Consider the following 21913-nt stretch of genomic DNA (forward strand, 5'->3'; position numbering starts at 1 on the left):
CTTGCATTTAAACAAGTCTTCAGGCATTGCATAGGTAAGCCACAGTGCAGTGCTACACCACATGAGGATATTAATCTGGACTTTAAATATAACATTGTCCATGCATATAGTATTTGATTGCATGTTGAAGTTTTTTAAAGGAATGGCAGAAAAGGGACAAGTGGAAGAGCGTTGCAGAAACAGGCAAGTGATAGGTGAACACATTTCAAACTTTTGCTGGGCGTCAACAGGTTTTGTGGGTCATGAGTAACATCCTTCTTTCTCCTTCTCTCTCTCTCTCTCTCCTCTTCTCACTCATTCTCTTTCTCCTTCCATTAGGCTCCTGAATTTGCAAAGGCTTGAATTTAGCCCAGCGTGGTTTCAATCTGTGGTGGAGGCCACAGCACAGTGTGGTGCTGCTGTCTTTTCCTGCGTAAAAACCTTCTTCCACAGCACAACCCCTTCTTCCCTACCATCCCAAGACTCCTGCCTCTTATTTTCCTGCTTGGATTCTCCCTTTATTTTAGCACAATCTGATTGCTGGTTCCTTATGCAGGATCTGTGACATTCCTGAGTCTCTACAAGGCAGAACTGCTCTACCCTGAACTTTTTCAGGAGGGAGGAGAGGCACCAGGAGTGTGGAGCAATGAGACTGTGTATGTGAAGCCAGCTCAGCTCTGAACAGGGGAACGGTGGGGAAAGTGGGAGTTTGATGGTCAGAAACAAAACACAAAGGGGCCAAGCCATCTGCAGAGTGGACCCAAAAAACTGAGAAACAAATATTTTCTCCTGGTGCCATCTGGGTGCTTCTGACATTAGTTTTTAATCAAATGAGCATTCTTGTTCTGAGTTTTTAGTGAACTAAATTACAGTAATTTTGTTTCATGGGTACTCTCCTGGAATTAAGCAAAATACACATTGGTGTCTAATTGTGTTGCATTTTTCAGCAAGCATTTTGTTATTTTATCTCTCTTTTTAACAATTTTTTAGATTGTGGACAAGTCCAGTGATTATATATCAAATCTATGTTTTTATTGTAGCTGCCTGTACACGTACACGCTCCTGGGTGCTCAAGCTACTGAGGTGCTGAGTCTGCCAGAAATGCTTCCTATGCCTTGCCCCTGTCCTAGACCTTCTGCCCCTTTCCTTATCCTCCTGCAAAGTCTGACTTATGTCACATATCCCAAGAGCACAACCTACCCCAGGCATTGCAGTCTTGTGGAGAAAGAAAGCAGACCAAAATGGACTGCCTATCCAAATTTCACCATTGCTACTCCTGTGGTGACCTCCACAAAATACTGGGACACCTGCAGCGATGCTCTGCCCTGAGGATATGATTGTGGGAGTCTGAGGACGGTTGGTAATAGTTTGATGGCAAGTTTAAGTCTGCTCTCTGCTATGAGAAGTTGATTGTATTTTCACGTGAAATATCTCTGTCATTGATCAAAGCCCAAACAGCCACCTAAGGAAACAGATCACTGACAAATGTGTGCCCCTTCTTTAAGGGCACTTGCTTGAGCCTTGGCAGTGTATCAAAGGTAAAGGTAGACAGCTCCATCTATAGTCAAGGGACAGAGAGGAAAAATTATGCAGGACAAGTAATTTCATTGATCCTTGATGGTCATCTTTGGATGGCATGAACTGGGCTTTGGAGATGCACGTCTCTGCACTGATTCTGCAGGGAGCCTGGACGATTGCCTTTAAAGTTAACACTTGAATCAAAGATGACTGAAGGTAAATAAGATGAATAATACTTAAGTACTTAAAATATATGCAAGCGTTCTGCTTTAGTGCATGTCTAATTCCAATTACAAGAGTTTTGGCCAGATTCTGACCCAGTCTAAAGGCAGAGGCCTTCAGTGCCACTGAGGTTTGTGCTAGGCTTGCTGGGCACAACTTATTTCTCACATTCACAGCGACAGAGATGCCCTCTGCCTGAAAGTTTGTGGTGTGTATCTGCATGGGTGTTGGTGTCACACAACCAGAATTGTATGGTGTGTGAAGTAGCATTAATTGAGGACTACACCCCTCCTATGTTCTTAATAAAACCATATCTGTATCTATACTATAAACTAGTTAATTGATACTTTCTATAAGCTTGCCCTTAACCAGTGGTTAGAAGTTGTGCCAACGCCAAAGCAGTAAGCAACTTCACTAGCTGTGGTGAGTACCATGAAAAACCTCATTTGATTTGTGCTCTGTGTGTGTGACAGAGCTGCTTTATTGCTCTCATATTGCCAATGGGAAGGAGCTGATTACCTTTCTAGCAGATGCAATGACAAGGTTTTGTGAGCTGCATGGTTTAGGAGCATACTCACCCCTCCCTTGAGTGGGTAACTGAGGTCATGGACTTCTGGAAAGACCCTTTCTCTGTTGTGAATGCCACCGTCTCCCCTTTTTTAAACTGAAGAGAACCCACAAATTTAATTTCTTCCCTGCCAGTTAGATTGAGCATCCATGTTTTTTTCACCCAAGGGATGCATAACACATGATTTACAGAACTGCTGACTGCTGTAGTTGCAATTAAAACAATATTGCTTTCATAGCTTGAACACTGAGTGCAAACAGGCTGATAGTTTAATCAATCCATTTTAAAATGTATTAACTAAACCAGCAGTTTACTGTTCTTGTCAAACTCTAAACAACTGTAAATCTTGTTTTCAAAAACCAACCAGAAAAAATGTATTAGACATGGTGCACTACTCATAAGCTGTATAATAAACAGATCACAGCCCTATAGAAATAGTTGTGATTCCTGGCACGTCACTGGAGAAGAACTCATGGGTTTTCAGAATGACCTGTGTCATAAATCATTGTGTTCCCTTTTACACTGAGCACATGTGTCTAATTTTTCAAGAGTGGCTTCTGAAATCCTGATGAATGGCTTCGGAATTGATTACTGAAATGTATGAAAAGTGGTGTCAAAAATGCCTAATTGAGGAAAGGAAAAAGGGACTAAAAACACAATCCAGTGAAATCTGAACACAAAATTGTAATATATACTAAGTAACAAATGAATAGCCACCCAGGAGATAATCTTAAAACATGGCAAATGTGAAATCTGTCACGCTTTTCTTTGACAGATAAACTAAATTAATACAAATTTTCAGAGGAGCTAAAACAATGTAAACGCATAAGCCAAGCATAAAACATACATGTATTTTTTGACTATGCAGGCATCAATATCTTGCTGTCTAGTTTAATGTGTTCTCTATGTGTTAGTATGTATATTTTCATAATATGGAACGCTTCATGTTAGAAAAAATTCAGACATCCCAAACCGGGAAAGACATTCAAACTTATTAATGAAACTCCAGAGACACATTGAGGGATTTTTATGTATCTCTTATCCACTTCATTTATCTACATGATCTTTTGTGATCATGTTTGAGCCCCTGGCTTCACACTTAAGGTTGAACAAAAAGCTACGCACTCACTAAGCCCAAATTAACGCACCCTGTCTCTCCATATCTCTCTGTAGACACTATAGACGTACTATTCAACACAGTCTTGTCTTTCAAGTGAAAGGTAGAAGTGGAGTTGCTGAATCCAATTTTTATTTCCATTGTGTAAGACTGCAAATTATGCTATGTGCTGAAAGACAATGTAGACGATTTTTATGTTTTGCCCACTTTTAAAGATTTATCTGTGTCAGCAGCTGGAGCACATGGGCTGATGTTGAATGTGTTACATGATTGTAGCATGTAGATTCTGATTTGGTGTTGAAAGAAACTCCTTGGCAGATAAGTAATGAAATGAAACAGCAAACATGCCATCACCTAATAAAAACATCAGTTCATAAGAACCATTAACTACCTTTTCCCAAGACAATCCTTTTTTAATTGATATATTTGAATTTGTCATAAGAAAACAAATTCATGTTATTCTACTAATATGTGCTGAGCAGTGGTTGTAGAATAAGGAATTTTTTTAAGGAAACTATTACCCTTTGTCCAGTCTCTATTTGCTAGGTTCAAAATGACCAGCATTCGTTAAACTTTATTACTGAGGTTCATGAAACTTTCTTTGGATTAGAAAAGCATAACCTTCTGTCCTGATTTAGAAGGGTGTTGCAGCTTTTCATTAACCTGGAAGCCTCCTATTTACATGGTTCACAGCCTGGTCTCAGCTCACTTGGAGGTAACAAAGGGTGTCGGGACAAGAGTGCAGCAGGGGGCTCATCCTTTAGGGCTGCCATCTGAATTTGATCAGGTCAACTGTTTTAACTCCTGCCTCATTAGGCAAAATAAAATGGAGATTATGGTGTGTGGAAGGATCACATTACAGACAGCAAGCTCTGCCTCCTGACACTCTCTGTTGATTTTGCATTTTGACAAGACCTTGCTCTCTGTGTTTTCCATTCTGTATTACAGCAGGCTTTAAATTATTTTGAAGACAAGATCATTTGTATCCCTTGGCATTTCAGAGCTTAGCCAAAGAGGAGTGAAGTAATAAGTGAAGACACATTAGTCTCAGAGGCAGTTTACCTACTGGAGAGATGTCACTGTGTAGCATGGGCTTAATGCTGATAGACACATTAATTCAGCTTGTCAAGCAATGCCTAGCTCTTCTCTTTTCAAAGTTTACATTAGCTGTAAATTTGAAAAAATCTGACACAAAATAATTTCACTAGGTAAATTATTATTACCACTCCACACAGATGAATATTTAATTCATTTTGATTACTTATCATTAAAATGCTATGTGTATTCAGTTTCTCTTTAGTTAGTAGTTATAGTGTTTAGATAAAATTGTAAAAGATGTTTACTGTTTAATGTGTTTATTGCATTATAGTGCCTGTTAGAACCTTTGCCACCTGGTTGTCCACTAAAAAGTGTTTCCCCACTGACCTCATTTATACGTGCCACATATTAATAGAAAGGTCTCAGTCTATAAAAGTGGACAGTTGACAACTACTTGGCAGATTTCTTATGAAGAAAATAGTTCTTATCTATCACACTCAATTATGATTTTCTTTAGGAAAAAACAGGGATAATAAAAGCAAGTTATATTTGGCAATTAGGTAGATCTCTTCTTTCTCTTATTCCATTTGTTGGTAGGATTTTCTTTAAATTCTTCCTCTATAAGCTAAGAGTAACAATTCATAGTCAATGAAGAGGAAGTAGAAATATCAAAATTAAAAATAAATTTACATTAGTTTTGTAATTATTCCTTCATAAATCAAGAGTTAGCCAGAAGTACAGACACTAAAATGCTGTCAAGAAGCTCCCCTCAGGGAAGAGGGAAAAGAAGCAATGAGTAATATGCGACAGATGTGAACATAAATTGTTTAATGCAAAGTAAAGTGTGCACTATTCTATCGTTAAAAGTGTAGCATAAAATTGTTTTAAGCTGACTTAAGATTTTTTTTTTCAAGTAATGACCAGCTGAGAAACATACACTGTTGTTATGTCCTGAGTGAACTTAATATGTCTGAATTTTAAGCCATTAGCTTTCAAGAAACTGTTAAGTTACACAATCCATAATAATGTGTCTCTTCAGTAACATGGGCCACATGACCACGTTTAACTTCTGCATGTTACACACCAACTTCAGCACCTTTATTCCTGCTGCAGCCTGATTCATTTGTGGACTATCATGCATCCTGTTGACTTAAGAAGGAAGGAGTCTCAAAAAAGAAACTTCTTGTTGCACATTTTTATTTCTATGTATCTGCTTTAAGAATTGTATCTTGTGGGAATGTTTGAAGTTGAAATTTTTCTCTAAGAAGTTTCACAGGACGAACCTTCCAAAAACAAACCACAGATAGGCAGAGAATATGATTTTCATGAAACAATTACACTCACTGAAAATGTTGAAATGGTTTTGTTAAAGAATGTATCATAAAGCACATGGACAAATCATTTGCAAGATCCTTGTGGCCCAGATAATTTCATTTGCTTCTGTTTCCAGCCTCCCATTTTTTCTCACTCTTCAACTTCTAGGTCCAAAAAATCTGTCTGTTTTCTGTCCACCTTACACTAGTGGCTGCCCTTTTCCACCAGATCTATTCCCTCTGTGTCTCTTCTTTGTCCTTTTTAACAACCTGTTCCAGGTTCCTCCTCTCCATTTCATTCCCACTTCACCTGGCAGCAGTCCTCTACTTGCTCATTTCCTTTTGACCCCTTTAGATGGAGGCCTCACTTTCTGCTTTAAGCTTAATACTTGCTGAGTTGGGTGGACACATACTATGTGATGATATGTCTCTTGGATATTCTGCTAAATATAGTACCTGTGAGATCCTATGGTATAAAACAGAACAGGCTGCACCAGAAAAATGAGTGTAATTATTGAAAGCAAAGCTGTGTTAATTTTGGTGTGAGTTGTATGCATGCACCCAAGAGCAGCTTTCAATTTGTCACGAAAAATAAAGCAATCTAGTATAATAGCAGAAATTCAGGTGGAGTGTGTTTGGTTTTCCTCTACTGCATAGCCTCAAAAATATTTGCATCAGCAAAACAGAGAGTCTGTCAACAAGCAGTGATCTTCTTAAGTTGGCTTTGCCATCAGAGGAACCATTCACTGAATTACATCCCAAGTAGAAAAAGTAAGATGTTAGTGACGGTTGACTGCCTTCCCCGTACTAAGGTTACCTGAATCCTACTAGTCTAGTCTGCAGCAGCTCCTGTCCTGGAAGAGCATGGGGGGCTCTGGCCATAGGACTCATTACGCTGTCCAGGTATTCCTTTAGTATAAGGGAATGCTCAGTTGTCATTGTAATAGGTTTTGTCCTTCATTAAAATTTATGTTGACCAAAGGTCTGGTCCTACTGTTGGATGCAGAGCAGGTTCAGCTGTATGGGTATGTTAAGAGAGCAGCTGCCTCACCTTATACAATGCCAAGGAGTCAGAATGGCAAATTCTCAAAAGTGAGACACTTATTGCTCTACATTATCTGCATCCAAATGCAATCAAATTATGTTGTGACTAGTCAGGAAGTTAAGAGGGAAGTAGAGCAAATGCTACTCTTGCCTACTGTAGGCAGTAAAGAAATAATACTGATATATTGCAAGAACACAATGGTGAAATTCCTTTCTCTCTGTTTTGGTCATATGAGAACAATACCAGCAGTAGGTCCAACTCCTCTGGCATAGCTTGGCGTGACCCATGGTGGCTGGAAAAGCAGCAGTCTGTAACCACAGCGAGGGAGAGCAGAGCTCACTGGCTTGCAGAAATAGGAGCAAAGAGGCAAAACTGGCCACTTTTCCAACATCATAATCTCACACCTTTGGGGTCCAGGGACAACCTGTCAGGTCACGTTCCCTCAGAGTGTTTAAGGGAGCATTAGCAAGGGGTCATGAATAAAAGAAAAAAAAATGTCCATGCCTTTTACAATCCAGCAAAAAGCATGAATCTCTGACTATTTTAATATGGATGATTAGTGTGCGGTGATTAGAAGTGATGTGGGGCCACACCCTGGAGATAGTTTGTCTCAAAGAAGGCTTTGGCTTCAGAGGAGGTGGGAAAGCAATGGGGTGCAAAAAATTGGTTTCGGTGGTTGTGCTCAATTGTTTTGAAAGATGCAGAAGGTGAGCTGTGTTACTAGAACCATACCACTTCTAGGAATCTCTCTCCTTACATGAGACATTAGCAGTAATACTACCATGTCTAAAATTCAGATAATACTGTCTTAAGCTGATTTGGATCAGCAAAAGAAGGTTCAGAGCTTGGACTTCTTTCTTGCCTTTCTGTTTATAGGGTAATGTGTAAATGAAGGATCCAGTTCCCGATGTCACATTTGTACTTTAACACTGTAATACTATGCAATTTCACTACCGGTGCACGCCAGTGCAGCTCAGCATTGATTGTCTAGAAACTGAGCTGATTTTTACGGGTAAAAAATAAAAGTATGAAGCTTTTCAAGAAAAGGAAGACAGAAAGAATCAAATACAGAAAACATCGGTATCTGCACCATAAATATTCTAACTAGCTTTAGGCATAAAATCATTATTGAAGCTTCTAGTCCAATGTACATAGGATGAATTATGTGTTTGAGCCCTTTTGTAAATCCACTGTTTACAGTGAAGCCAAATGATTAACATAGTTGCTTGAGTTATTTTAGACTATTTGTGGTAGATAAATTCTCCATAAAATTTCCTCTGTGTTATATTTAATTCTTTTGTGCACAGTTCTCTATAACCCATTTTTGACTGTATCAGCTGATATTCTTAAGACAAATTTTACAGACAAATGTTTCTCTGGGTCTTGGAGAGATCTGACATAAAATGTCTTATGTTCTCACTTCAGGAGGTCGGGATCTTTCAACCAAATTTAATAGCTATTTATTCCTTGAGAAGATCTTATCTAATGTAGTATTGGTTCAGGGTCGTTCACAACCTCACATTATATTGAAACATGGACAGAGAGTGTAATTTGTTAATGTCACGAAGGATGAAGTTGGTTAGAAAGGGAAGTGTACAAGATTTATAATAACACAAGTGTTTCCTTGCTAATCCCTTGGCAGGTTCATTATCTGTAGAGCCCCAGGCAATAGTTGGCCTATCGTGAGAGTGAAATTTAACCCACAGCATGAAATTAATCCTCAAAGACTTTTGTCTACTCTTTCTAGAAATAATAAATTCAAAGTGATTTTCTAATTCTCCTCTCTAACCTTATGCAGGGGTGTTAAATTGGTATCTAAACTCTATGGTATATGTCAATTTATTGATTTATGTTTAGTTAACTAACATGCAAGTGTATACCAAGCAAAATATGAAATTTGAAGACATGGATTCGTGGTATGTTCATTGTTTCTTCCTGAAAACTTTTTTTCTCTGATAATACAGAAAATTTTATTCCTTCTAATTACAGGGAAGACAAGGAATGTGTATATGTATGCATGCATGTATAAAATCATTCAAAATATCATATCTGGATTTTCTAGAACTTCTGAATTTATATATGAAATAACTTAGTGGGTTTTTTCACAGCCTGACTTCTTTTGTAAAAATTCTTAGAAGTCTAATGAGGGCTTGTTGCTGGTAAGTACTGGATTTTTGGTAGAGTTTTGGAAACTACTTCTTGAATCAGCTCTGTAAATACTGGTTAAATCAGCTGGGTTTTCTTTTTCAGAAAGAGGTTTCTTTTTTGTACATATGCAAAGAAGTTTTCTCTTCTAAGGAGAGAACAGGTGAAAGTGATTTGTTACTGACCGATTCTGACTCTGCTTTGTGGTTTTTCACAACATGATTCCTCACCCATGCACCACCTAGTCTATCGAAGTGTATAAACAGTTCTAGATAGTATTATATCGATCTAGATACTGTCTAGGTATAGGGTAAAGATTTTCCCCACTTTAGCCAGCATCTACCCAGCATTCCATTGGCTAGATATTCTTTATATTTTGTGCTTGTCTTCCAGAGAATTTTGACATTTCTGAAGGCAGTAATTCATATCTAATAGATGTTTACAGTTTCCCTATCATCTATGTTGAAGAGCTTTTTCAAGATATTAGTTGAAACTCCACACAGTTGTAGCCCTTGGGACAGAAACCAAGTGACAAGAAATGGTCAAGTGCTTCTTAGTACACAGTTCTTACCCGGGGCAGGAAGTTTGCAGGCTACTTAGAGGCTGTTATATGATCAGATCTAGAAAGACATTAATCTTCTGATCATGCTTCTTATTCTTCAGACATACTTTATAACAGTGGTGTAGACATTGAACCATTCTCACTTCACATATTCCCTAAAAGAAAATTAGTTTCTCAAGTCATACCATATTTCCTCTGTGTATTTTAAGAAAGTTATTTTTGTGCACACATATACTCTGGTGATTAGATGGAAAACAGCAGTTGCTGAAGTATGTTAAACAGAACAGTGAGCAGAGGACCGTCTTCAACCCTAGCAGAGACTTTAAGACATGTTAAAGATGCCTCTTGATATTAAGTAGAGATGAGACATGTAGGTCTAGGAAACCTCTGAAAACTATATACGCTTTTGTAATATTTATTGCTGAGGATAGAAAGTCCTACAGAGATACCTCATATGAAGTTAAAACATAGGTTTCCAATCTATTTTTCAGCTGCTTTTATTGTTAATGGAAGCTGATGAATTCATAATGTGATATGGTACAGTGAATCGATACCATATAGTAATTCAGATACCATTTATGTCTGCATTATCACTATCCCTGCAATGCAGTAGTATAGAGAGAAGAGAAAATTGCAGAATTGCAGTGCTTGGTTATAGGTGTTAGAGATGACAAGGAAGGAGCAGAGGCAATGATACATTGCTCATGTTTTGACCAATGACTGCCTCAAGGTTCTCCATCTGCTTAATACATAGTGTTTCTTCAGGACAGCACTCTTCTCTCTCCCACCTATTTTGGTAATTTTGCTCATTCTCTGTACATCCATCAGTCTCCCCTGTGATTGACTTTCCCTATTTGCCCTTTTCCCAGACCACAGGCTCATAGTGAAAACTTCTTGCAACAAAAGCAGCAGTGTTTGTCGATTGTGAGACTGTGGTTTCTGCTGCCATTTCCAATGACAAGTTGGCATCTTGTGACCTCTAATAAATGACATCTAATAAATTGGCAGGTGATAAGTCTCTTAGCTGGTAGGCAGGATGGCTGTTTGCAATTTCAAGAGAGTCTTGAAACAGAAAAAGGTTAAAAACTCTCCCCTGCATTTAGTGAAACTGGAGATTCCTTTCTGCAGGCCTTTAAGGTCAACTTTATTCTTGGGAGGGGTTTAGGCCACAAGTCAGACAATCTATAGATTTTTAACAAGGATAATACCAGTGTATTCTGAAGCATTTAGATACAGTAAGTCCTTCTCACACCTTACTCTGGGTGCGTTTCAGGCTCCATAGCAGGGAAAGCTGGGAATCCTTGGATTCCTATTTGTGCGCACAAAGATTAGACCCACAGTGGAGCAGCTAAACCTAATGCCAGCGTTATGTCACACAGCAAATCAGCAGCACAGACTATATGGCTAGCTCTTTGGAAGAGTAGCATAACATAGGAAGAAGAAAAGTTATGCTTTTCTTCTTCCAAAGAGCTAGCCATATAGTTGCTTTTCCAACTAGCTGGCATATCTGCAAGGAAAAAGAGGGAGGTGGCACACCTACGTGTTGTACACTTAGGGTTTTATTTATTGCACACTTACTCAGTTTGGCTTTAGACAACAAATTGCAATTTATGGACCAACAAAGGCATAACACCACTCATTATATATAATAATATTTATAGTAATTTCCTATTAGTTCTGTATAAGCATGCAGAAACACTTCTTCAAACAGTCATTTTATAACAAGCCCATTTTATTTATCAGAAGGCATTCAGTAATTCAGTTGGTTTTATCTCCGAGTCCATGTAGCACTATGAAGACTTGACTAACTGGGCGTATGGAAGGGGTACTGAACATGGTAAGGAAACAAAGCAGTAGTCCCTGGAAAATACAGTATGGCAACATCAGAACTGTTTTTCGGTCCTCAGGTTCAATAGCTGAGTGGAATCGGCCATGTTAGCATAGTCTGCCTGCCTGCCTGGAGAAGAACGTGAGCAAAACGCCTTTACAAGACTTCTGTGAATGCACACAGTGAAAGGAGGAGTTTTTCTAGCTTCAAACTGGTGGTCAGTGAAATGTTTTGTTTTCTGAGATAGACGTCACTGTAATAGAACCCCACAATATTTCCTTGATTTGAATGTTTTCATTAAATCAAAAGGAATCATTTAGGGTTTCTTTTTGGGAAAACAATCCTTGAAAGGCACAAGGCTGCAAAGAAACAGTAAAATCTGCTGAGAAGTATATCCTCCAGACTACTGTACTGCCTGCTACCCACAAACACTTTTCTGAAAGCCTCTCTCTTTTTCAGAAGTTGCCTTGCTTTGTACCTTTAAAATTATCGGCACTTGGAAAAGCCTTGTTAAATTTGAAAGAAGTCCTGTTTTCCCTTAGACTTAACAATGTTTCAGATACTGATTAAAAAGGGAACTCTCCCTTTATTCCTGAAGCCGGTAAGAAATATTATGGAAAATTGCGTTAACTCTTGCAAATCCCTGTACAACTATAAAAGTACAAATGAGATCGTCCCTGCTGTTTCAGTCAGGCCTATGAACCTCAGAGCAATAGGATATTTATAAGAAAATTCCAGACATAGCAGTGGTGCCGTGATCCATATGACCCAAAGTTTCCAGTCTTTGTCTATCCTCCTGTCTTTAAGGAAAAACAGAGGGGCATAAAATGAAAACTTGGAAGATCACAAATCATTGTTATGACTCATTATAATAAATGATTTGTGCATTACTTTATGGAGTAGTTAGGTTGAGTTTGGGGAAAAAAAGAAACCTTCCTTTTTAATTTTCACCACTTTATGCCAATTTTCAAGCAACTGTCTTTCCTAAAATAACAACGCTCTTTTTTCCACACTATCCTGGATAACTGGTGAGTTTTTTCAGCTGGGAGAGTGTGTTGGGATATAAAGGTGCAGTCTTGCATGGCTGTTGTCAAGAGCCTGTTAGTATTTCCATTACAGCATTAAGTCTTATTTTCTGGTGTTTAAAACTGGGCCATAAAATGCTTGAAGTTGAACTTTGGTAGTTTTAAAAAAGTATTTACAAATAAGGAAAATAATCTCATTGGGTGGGGCTTTTTAGTTCTGCGAAAAAATACTATCCTTTAAGCTTTGTTGCAACTGTGATTCACAGTTCTGGATAATCAAAATGTGTCTTCTGACCACAGTGTACAGCCTGGATTTTAGATTATTTTTTTTGTTAACTATTAATAGTATAAGAGTTATTAGAAAAAGAAAACAAATCTGCTGAAGTCTGACAATAACTGCTGTTTTTCCACTACAATGCATTTGGGAGACCTCATCTTCTTTATTTTTGCAATACAATGAGGTATATTTCCAGGTGTCAAAAGTTTCTCTTTACTTCCTAGGATAAATTCTAATGTTACACAAACATTTGCTGAAAATGTGATTATGTATCTGTGGACTCTGAAAGACACTGGCAAGCTACCATTTCAAGACAGAGCAAACTTTCCTTAAAGTTATGGGATTACATTTTTGCTTTGCTTTTTACAGAGGGAAGTGCACTATTTCAGATAAATTTTATTACAGAAAGCAGGAGTGTTCCAATATTTTACTAGTTATACTTTAAGTCACCACAGCAGAGAAAGTCATAGTGCTTCAGAGGAAATTTCATCCTTAACTTGCCTTGTTATGCCCTACTGTATGTTAAGAATTGCTGAGGTCGCTTAGCACTGCCTGATAATGAATTCCATATAAGCTGTAATATTGGGGCACAGCTGGGTGGGTAAGAGTTGAGTTTCAGTCTTTAACTCAGAATTTCCTCGTTTTACTAGTTTCATTTCAAAAGGTAATGCTCCTTTAAGGGTTTACGTTTTCTGTTGCTTAGCCATACAATCTAATAGAAAAAAAGTCATTTTTACATGGAATCAGCATATGCATAGTAGATAACGTCTACATTATGTGTATTAGCTATTAGTCATTTAAAATGGTTTGTCTGTTAATAAGAAAGGCCATGTGAGTTAAGGCTTTCAAATGCAGGGTATTTAGCTGTGCTTTTCAGTAGAATAAGTCTGGTTGTATTCTTTCCACTATTTTAAAAATCTCAGCCACAATATCTTAATGAAATTTTTTCCCTCTTAAATAATTTCCAGTACAAACACAGAAGGTTGAGTGAACACTCAAAACTAACACTTCTTTCAACAACTCACAATTTGATTTTGGCTATTTTCCACTGAAAATGAATTTGGATTTCTGTATTTGACCATTTCTTTCCTTTGGGAGAAAAGATATTTTTGGTTATCTTTCCTACTTTGGCCGTAGGGAGCAAGTGTAATACATATTTCATTGTGGTTTGCAATTTTTTTGTGCTAATTCATTTTAATACTAAAAAAATAATAAGAGTACACCAAGCTATGATGGGACTGATCTCATCAAAGAACTTAAAATGCTAATGAATACTCAAAAGCATTGAACAACTCCCAGAAAATCCTCCCCCAAAATCTTCTTGCCATAAGCCGCAACGATTTTCCTGTCTTCTCAGAAAGAAAAGTGCTGTGTGATCACCACTGGGGACACTGAAATCAAAGCTTTGTTTGGAAAACTATGTAGAAGTACTTGGCTCTTTCTATAGGCATTGTTGAAGAAAAAAGTGACTTTTTCCTGTGGGATATAGATCTTAATTACATTTTCCTAAACTGGAAGAGTTTTACAACGAGGTTTACTGTTTGTAGTTCAGGTATTGCCCAGTAATGACCAGTAGTAATTATTCATTTGAAGCCTTCCTGTGGCTTATCAGATACATGTTTTATTTTACAAATCTGCATTAAGATTTGCCTTTGTATCTTTCTGAAGTAATAGAGAATACTATTACTTTTTAAAAACAGTGATATTATTCCTCTAATCTGATACCATTGATACCAATCTTAACATTAGTTAAAATTAGGTAAATTTTTTATGCTTACATTTGAATTTTCGGAAGGTTCCAATTTACAGACACTCACTAATGGATTTGTAGATCACAGTAATGTCACAGGACACAAGAGTTGCTCTACAGGGTTCATCTAAAGGGCCGTCTAGTCCAGCTGAGAGAGGTCAAGAGAGGATATACATTTTTGTAATAGAAGTTAAACTGAGATAAGAAACTGGATGTTTTTTAAACTGGCCCATATTACACACGGAAATCAGCCAAACCACATTCTCTTTTTTCCCTGAATTGAGACTGGATACTGTGGGCTTTATGTTGTATAATCTAATATCTGATTTCTTGTGAAATCTCTTCTAGTCATTAGTTTATGTTCCTCATCACTTTATCTGTTGTCTCTCTATAAGCTGCTTTGAAGGAAAACATACAAGTCTATCCAAAACTAATGAAAACCAGACTTCTGTTGAAGTATTTATTAGGCCATAAGTGACTACCTATATTTAAAATCATAAAAATAACTCCATCATCTCTAACAATACAAAATTGTTCCTTATGGTGCCATTTCCAATGATTTGTCCAGTTTAGATAAGGGGCAAAAAAATTCATAGATTTGGGGGAGGGGGGGATGTTTTTAGTTGGGAAATAGAGATTACAGGAGGTTTCAGGAATAAACTATCACTGTGGAAAACAAAGCCCTGGATTTACCATTACTGGTTTCTTCAGATTCTTTTACCAGTGTAAGTGCTTTATATATATATATATTTATATATGAAAAACACGAACAGTGTTTAAATTTACCCATAAATTTTACAGTGGTCACTTCCTAGCTGATCTTATGTTTGTAAGATCATTAAGATCACATATACTGCATCATCTTTCACACAAAAAATTGTGTGATGTTTCAAATACAGCTGTCCCTTTGTGATTATCACAGTTGTCTTAAGTTGTGCTCAGAAGTTGTATCCAGGCAACCAAAGCAAAGTTTCAAGGACAAAATTGTACCTTTGAGGTAGCCAGAACGCTGGCAGAGAGGTCAGGGGAGCTGTCCCTGCTCTGGCAGGACTTGGAGGTAGGCTTTTCAGCCAGAAGAACATTGGAGCAATTTCTAAAGGACAATAAAAAATGTGTGTTGGTTGCAGGTCCATAACTAAGAGGAAAGACTAGTACTCTGCAAGGAGCTTGTTGAAGCCCACAGCTGCCAGTTGTATCTGGGACCCCAGAAACACAAGAGCAGGACCTGGAAGCTGGGGGTTGAAAACAGGAAATGCTGTGCAAGTGCAATAGGCGAGGAGGACACCAGCTCAGAGCCTCACTTCACCTCACTATGAAACATGCAAGTGTTCTCAGTATTTTCATTCTTGAAATAAAAGGGAACTTGCACAGCATCATTGCTATGAGCATGCATGATGTTTCTCTGACCAGTTTTTAGTGTGGAATGAAAAAATGGTAGTTTTCACTAAATTTTTTGTTGTTGTTTTGAGTTCCCTGTACACACACTCACACACTAATTGATAGAATTAGATTATTAAAAATATTTATGGTTTGAACTGAGTTTCTGCTGTATTTCTTTCTCAGGAAAGCACTAAATTATTTGTATGTAATTGCTATGACTAGTTATTTTTGTTTTCATTAGCAAAATTACCAGAGTAGATTACCATGAAAGAGTTACATGGGTTAATGTGAACTGCTTTTGGTCAAGTTTATTTTTGTTAAATATTCTCTTCTGAAACTACATGTAAAGGAAAACAACTTTCTGACATTATAGTTACTGTATTTTTTTCACATACACATAATGGAAAAATTACTGCAGGAGAAAAAAAATAGACTAGTTCTTCATTAGTAGCTGGCATAATATATCTTTCATTTCTTAAACTCTTTATTACACTCTTGGTATATATAGTACTGCTTTATACTGATATTTTTGATGCAATGATGTGCTGTTCATCTTGAATATAAAAACAAGAGATAGAAGAAAGTGATCTATAAAAGAAATAGGAAGTGCAGGAAAGATGAAGTTTTTTTTCTGATTATTGTACTTTTGTCTGGTCTAAGAATAACACTCACATTCAGAGAACTGACTGAGAGTACCAGTACACCACCTAAGCCGTTTTGTCATATTTAGGACTTTGCTGTTTCTCTGTTCAATGACGCAGTTTATTAAGGGAAAATATTTTCAAAAAATTGTAAGCTCAGGGTAAGCCACTCATGGGAAGTTTTCATCATCATTGAGGCTGAAAAGGTTTAAACCAATTGCTTTATGGGGGCTTAGATAAATTGCTTTTAGCTAACCTACAGGGAGTTGGCAACTGATTATGATCTTATTGGATTCGAATTTTGATCAGAATAGCTAGTCTGTTCTATCTAAATTCTGCTGTAAATTACTAAATTTGTTGTTGATCTAGCTCTAACTTTTACTGTGAATGTACTCCTTGTTCAGATGTAGATGTTTGATTCTTTCTCATCCACTGGTGATGTTTCCTCCTTTTGCCCTATTTACCTTTCATAGCCGTTTCTGAGAATTTTTGTCAGAGATGAAGTACAAATTGCTGGATAACCAATCAAACAGGGAGAGGACAGAAGAATGGATCAGGACGGCAATAAGGCAGTGGTCTGATGTGGAATGGAAAAATTTATGAATTGCAGTGTTTGATAAATACTTTTGTAAATGTGAGGATTCATGAGTTTGTGTTTGTTAATTTTTTAATTGACTATCATATCTGGTAGTTGATGTTCTAACTCGCATACAAATATTGTCTGCAGAGAATTTGGAGTTTTCAGGTTATCTTCACAATTATTTCCATTATTACTATCCTATCCTTTCTTCTTAGAAAAACAAAACAAAACAAAACAAAAAACAGGTTCCTCCAAAACTCAGAGGTAGATAAATTTAAAAGCATCATGAATTCCAACAAAGCAGAAATAATTTAGCTGAATTTTCAATTAATTTTTGGTAATACTTCTCTGCCCTTGACTCTGGTTTATTACTTGTGAAGTAAATATGTACCGTATGAAAAATTAGTGATTAGATGGAGTCAAATCTATGTCTACTATGGAGAATGATTGGAGTAAATTTCGTTCTTTGCCTGTTCTCTATGTTATTACTTTATTGTATTCTTATATGGTTTTTGCAGTTAAAGAATCATCATACCAATACTATAATTCTTAAAATATGGCCCCTGCACTAGTAAAATTTATATCTTAGGCTTAAAATTATTAGGTTTTTTGTTTTGAAATGTAATATTCAGTTCTTCAACAACTCATGTGATTTACTGTTAAAATAAGTGACAGAATTATACTCTCAATTTAGTTATTATTCTGTAAGTAACATAAGCAATGCAAAGAATTTGAGCCAAAAAGTTAAATAAATTATATTATCAAGGTCTATTTTGCAGTGCAAAGTTTTGCATGAAATCTAAGCAACACTAGATAGCACTAACTAGTAGTAACACCTGAATAAATGTTTAAGTTAGCAAATCAAAATCTATTTAAATTATAATGCAGTTATTTTTTATTATAAGTGTGTGAACTGTTAAATAATGTATATTTGTCTAAAGTTTCAGACTATACATTTTTTATTAACTTATGCTGGTAGGGGTAACCAGAGCTAGAAGTTTCTGGAATCATGGGAATTATTGAAAGTGGAAAAAAGCAATAAAATTTGCTTTCAGTTTTCCAAAGACTATAAATTTATTTAAAAGTTGTTTTAAATTTAACATTGCACATTAATTTGTTTTGTTGTTATGCCATATAACATTCTTTTCTTTATAGCATCTGAACACCTCAGTAGCTGAGATTATTTGCTTTGGTACTGCATAAGTCTCAATCATGAAGGGAAATGTTAGGAGCTTTATTCAAAACAGAGTAAAAACAAAGTCAAAACTTGACAAAATCCTAGCAAGACATGTGAAGAGAAGGAAAATACAGCTAAGACTGCCACTCGTTGGCAAGCACTGCAACATGGTATAAAGCCTGGTTCTCTGAGTCACTGTTTTTCTTTCCCTCTGAACTTTGTGGTTGAGGAACTAGTCAGCAGCATTGTATAAAAGCAGAAAGAAATTCTGGAATTTACGCATGAGAGTATAGCCTTTGCAAACCCAGTGGCAAGAATTTGGTGAGTCTAGTCTGCTCCACATCACATTGTGGTTGACCTACATAGCTGGGATTTAACTGCTGACTATCTACTTGTATCTAGATATGAAAATACTGACTTCTTCTGTCTAGATTTTAAGACAACTGAAACAATTTCAGCATGAATTGGAAATCTTGCTGCAGTCCAGATAATAAATAAAAGGGGTGGATTGCTAGGTAACATTGTGGTGAACAGAATTTAAACATTAAATACCTGGATACTGTAATGCCAGGCAGCCACAAGACAATTTTGATGAGATGTTCAGCAAGCATTAACAAAAAATTTAGCAACTGACAGAGGGAGAGAGAAAAAAAAATTTCAGAAAACGCACACATCTGCTTGTTCTCCTATAGATATTGATTGTGTTAGAAAAGACTACTTAGAGGACTTTTTCAATAGGAAGAGGGGAAAGAAAGCATCTTGTGGACTGAGGATTTTATAAAACTCAGAATAAAATACTGGCTATTATAAAACCAACAAGAACTGTAAGTTAGGCATTGGAAAGAGATATGTGTGTTTATTGAGAGTCATTGCTCCACAATATCATACGTCACTTGTTAAATGGTAAGTGGTTCAGAGAACTGATGAAAGGACTCAAGCTTCTTCTGCATTGTGGGATTTCAGGCTGAGCCTGTTGACAGTTATTGATCAAGGACTGTTATAACCATAAAAAATACTCTCTTTTGTGCTATCAAAGTAATAATTTAGGTTTATTCATTTCACAAGTAGTAGTTGTGGTGCTGATTAGTGTGGATAAGTTAAAATATTTTCATGCGTCTAAATCATGCAGAGTTTTCAATGAAGTTATTGCCTTTTGAACAGACCCCAAAACCTCAATTGGTTTTACATGATTTCCACTTTTTGAGATCCCAACCATGATCTGGGATGAATGGTGAAGGACACTGATGTTCTCTTCTTAGACAATATCAGGACATGTTTGTATCAAACAAAGCTTCTGCAGAGGTACTGTTCAGTCAAAGGAGGCATAAAAGGTCAAGTCCTGCTACTATGACCCAGAAAGGGAGTTTGTGAGGTCCCTCATGGTGCGGGAGCTGGAGGTGGGAACTGCAAGGAGAAGCCAAGAGGGCAGGCAGTAGGCGGGTGCCAGGGATGGTCCCAGGTAGGAAGAGACAACCTGAGGGCCAGAGTGCCTCCCACAGCTCTGTAAGTGTTCCCAGGGTCAGAGTGCTCGATACCACAGCATTTTGGCCAGAAATCCAAGAGGCAAGAAAATGAGAGGGAAAGAAAGTTAACCTGATGGTCATTTTTAGAGTGTTAAACCTCTTGATAAATACGTAATGCATTGGAGTGTCCAGTGGCTTGTTGTACACAAGTAGTGAGGAGCAGGTCATTCATCCCAGTCCTGGGAAAGCCTCTCTGCCTAAATATCCATTCAACAAGTCTCTGAACGCTGCCTGCACATTCTTCTTTTCAGACATCAAAATAATAAATTAGTTCAGAAGTTAGTGCTCTGATTATATTTATAGGAGGACTTATCTTTTTTTTTGTTCTAGCAAAGCTAGTAACATACAAGGCAGGCATCCAGCTTTCAAAAATGCATGAAATTCAGTGGTTTTATAATGCTTTTAGAAAGGAATGGATTTGAAGCAGAGAAAGCCATTATATATCCCCGGTTGTGTTCATTCCTCTAAACAATCATTAAAAACAGGCCAGGTTGTTTTTTGAAGTGAATGCTTTCACTCGTCTGTATTATTAAGATTACTCATACAGGCTGCTGCTGCCTCCAGAAAAAAGAACAAATATTTTTTCAGCTCTTCACTGAGCTTCTTATAACAAGTGGTGGTGATCAATTAGCTAGTTCATTAAAAAAGTTACAAATTATTTTATTGAGGCAAGCAATTCTGAATCAAAGAACCCAAGTCGCAGATCTAGGTTGAAGCACATAATTGGCATTTATTTTAGGATCGCTGTTAAAACTATAAAAAAGATTTACTAGGGAAGGAATGGATCCAAAAACCCTAAAGGAAGGAATATGTTATTTGTGTGACTCAGTGTTACAAGCGGACTCATTTAATACTAAGGTCTTATCTGCATTAAAACAAAAACTGAAATAAGTGTAAACCTTCTTCGATTTAACTTTTCTAGCAAGAAGTTATCCTTCATCTGATACACATAAATTATATATGGTATTATTGCATTTCTGCTGTGATTTTCAGTACTGCTATCAGAGATGTATTTTTATAAAATCATTTAAATTTAGTTGAGAAGTAGACACTGTGTTAACCGTAAAACAAAATTATATAAGTATGTTCACCATGTTGTGGAGTTCCACAGTGAGTCTGGGATTAAAGCCCCAGTTTTACAAATGGCTGTGTGTGTGTGAGTTAGTGGGGAACCTTATACATGTGCTAGTGGGACATGCTTGAGTGTTTGCAGGGTGAAAGAGAGGGAAGGCACATTATTCAGAGGATCTTTAAGAAACAGTGATGCATTGTTCTGAGTTTACAAACAGACCAAATCTTGAAATTTAAGGAAAAGAGTTTGGGTTAAGAAAATTTCATTTTTTAAATACTTGGAAGAAGTTATTTCCTAGTGAGTTTTCGCAAGATTTCTTTAAGCAAAAGAAAGCAATTTTTCTTTTTTGACTGAGAGGTATAAGTAATCAAGTCTTAAATATATTAAAATGTATATAGAATCTGCTTTATGTTATAATTTTGATTGCTTGATTGCCACAGTGTAAAAGTTTCTGTAGCTGATATTACTGTTGGACTTTGTGTGATGGCATTGAGGCATTTTTTTCAACTATTAGTCTTCCCAAGGGTTCTTTTCAGACAAAATGTTATGCATCAGCTCTTATTTGAATGTAAGCCTATTGAATAGCATTCTCCTCTCTGCCAACTTGGCAGCAAGTTCTTGTGCTAATAAAAGAGGTTACCCCAGATAGAGATCCCAGATGTGCCTGAACTACTTTTATTAGAACTATGGAGGGGCTCAGTGTTTCTTTCTAACCGTTTTCAAAAAAGGTGTGGGTTTGCCTTCATAATTGCCCAAAGAATTGTATTACATCACTGGAAATTTTTTCCTCAAAGTGAATAAAAATGTTATATGTGTTAGAACGGAACATGGCTTAGTTCATGGCATCGTGAACATTACTGATGTTCAAAACAATGAATGCCTTTTGCCACAATACAAACCTTGATTTGACCCTACCGAATTCTGTTGAAAGAGAGGAGAACATTGCTGTGTAACATTGAGTTTAAAATACCTTTGTTTGTTACATATTAATGAGATTCAGTATCACGATTAGAATAAGTAAGAATAGATGTTTCTCAGAACAGCAACATACCTGTGGCATATGATATTCTTGACTATAATGTTAGTTATTCCTTGAAACTGTTGAACACTATTTGTTGTGTAGAATCATTATTGCACTTAATGATAAAGCCAA

General features: G+C 36.8%; 1 protein-coding gene across 2 annotated transcripts in view; it reads left to right on the top strand.

The window, feature by feature from the left end:
* SLC25A21 (solute carrier family 25 (mitochondrial oxoadipate carrier), member 21) overlaps window positions 1-21913 on the top strand; it is a 109110-nt gene that overhangs the window by 20415 nt on the left and 66782 nt on the right. The window contains exon 1 of one of the 2 annotated variants that reach the window (XM_014942062.1): window positions 11423-11552. The exons of the other annotated variant lie outside the window; for it this stretch is intronic. Coding sequence (XP_014797548.1) covers window positions 11509-11552 — 44 coding nt within the window. The 5' untranslated portion in view covers window positions 11423-11508. Of the gene's footprint in view, window positions 1-11422; window positions 11553-21913 lie in introns of those variants that run through there. 2 annotated transcript variants of the gene reach the window in all.

This window comes from Calidris pugnax, unplaced genomic scaffold, assembly GCF_001431845.1.
Source record: "Calidris pugnax isolate Ruff unplaced genomic scaffold, ASM143184v1 scaffold56, whole genome shotgun sequence".
Lineage (NCBI taxonomy): Eukaryota > Metazoa > Chordata > Aves > Charadriiformes > Scolopacidae > Calidris > Calidris pugnax.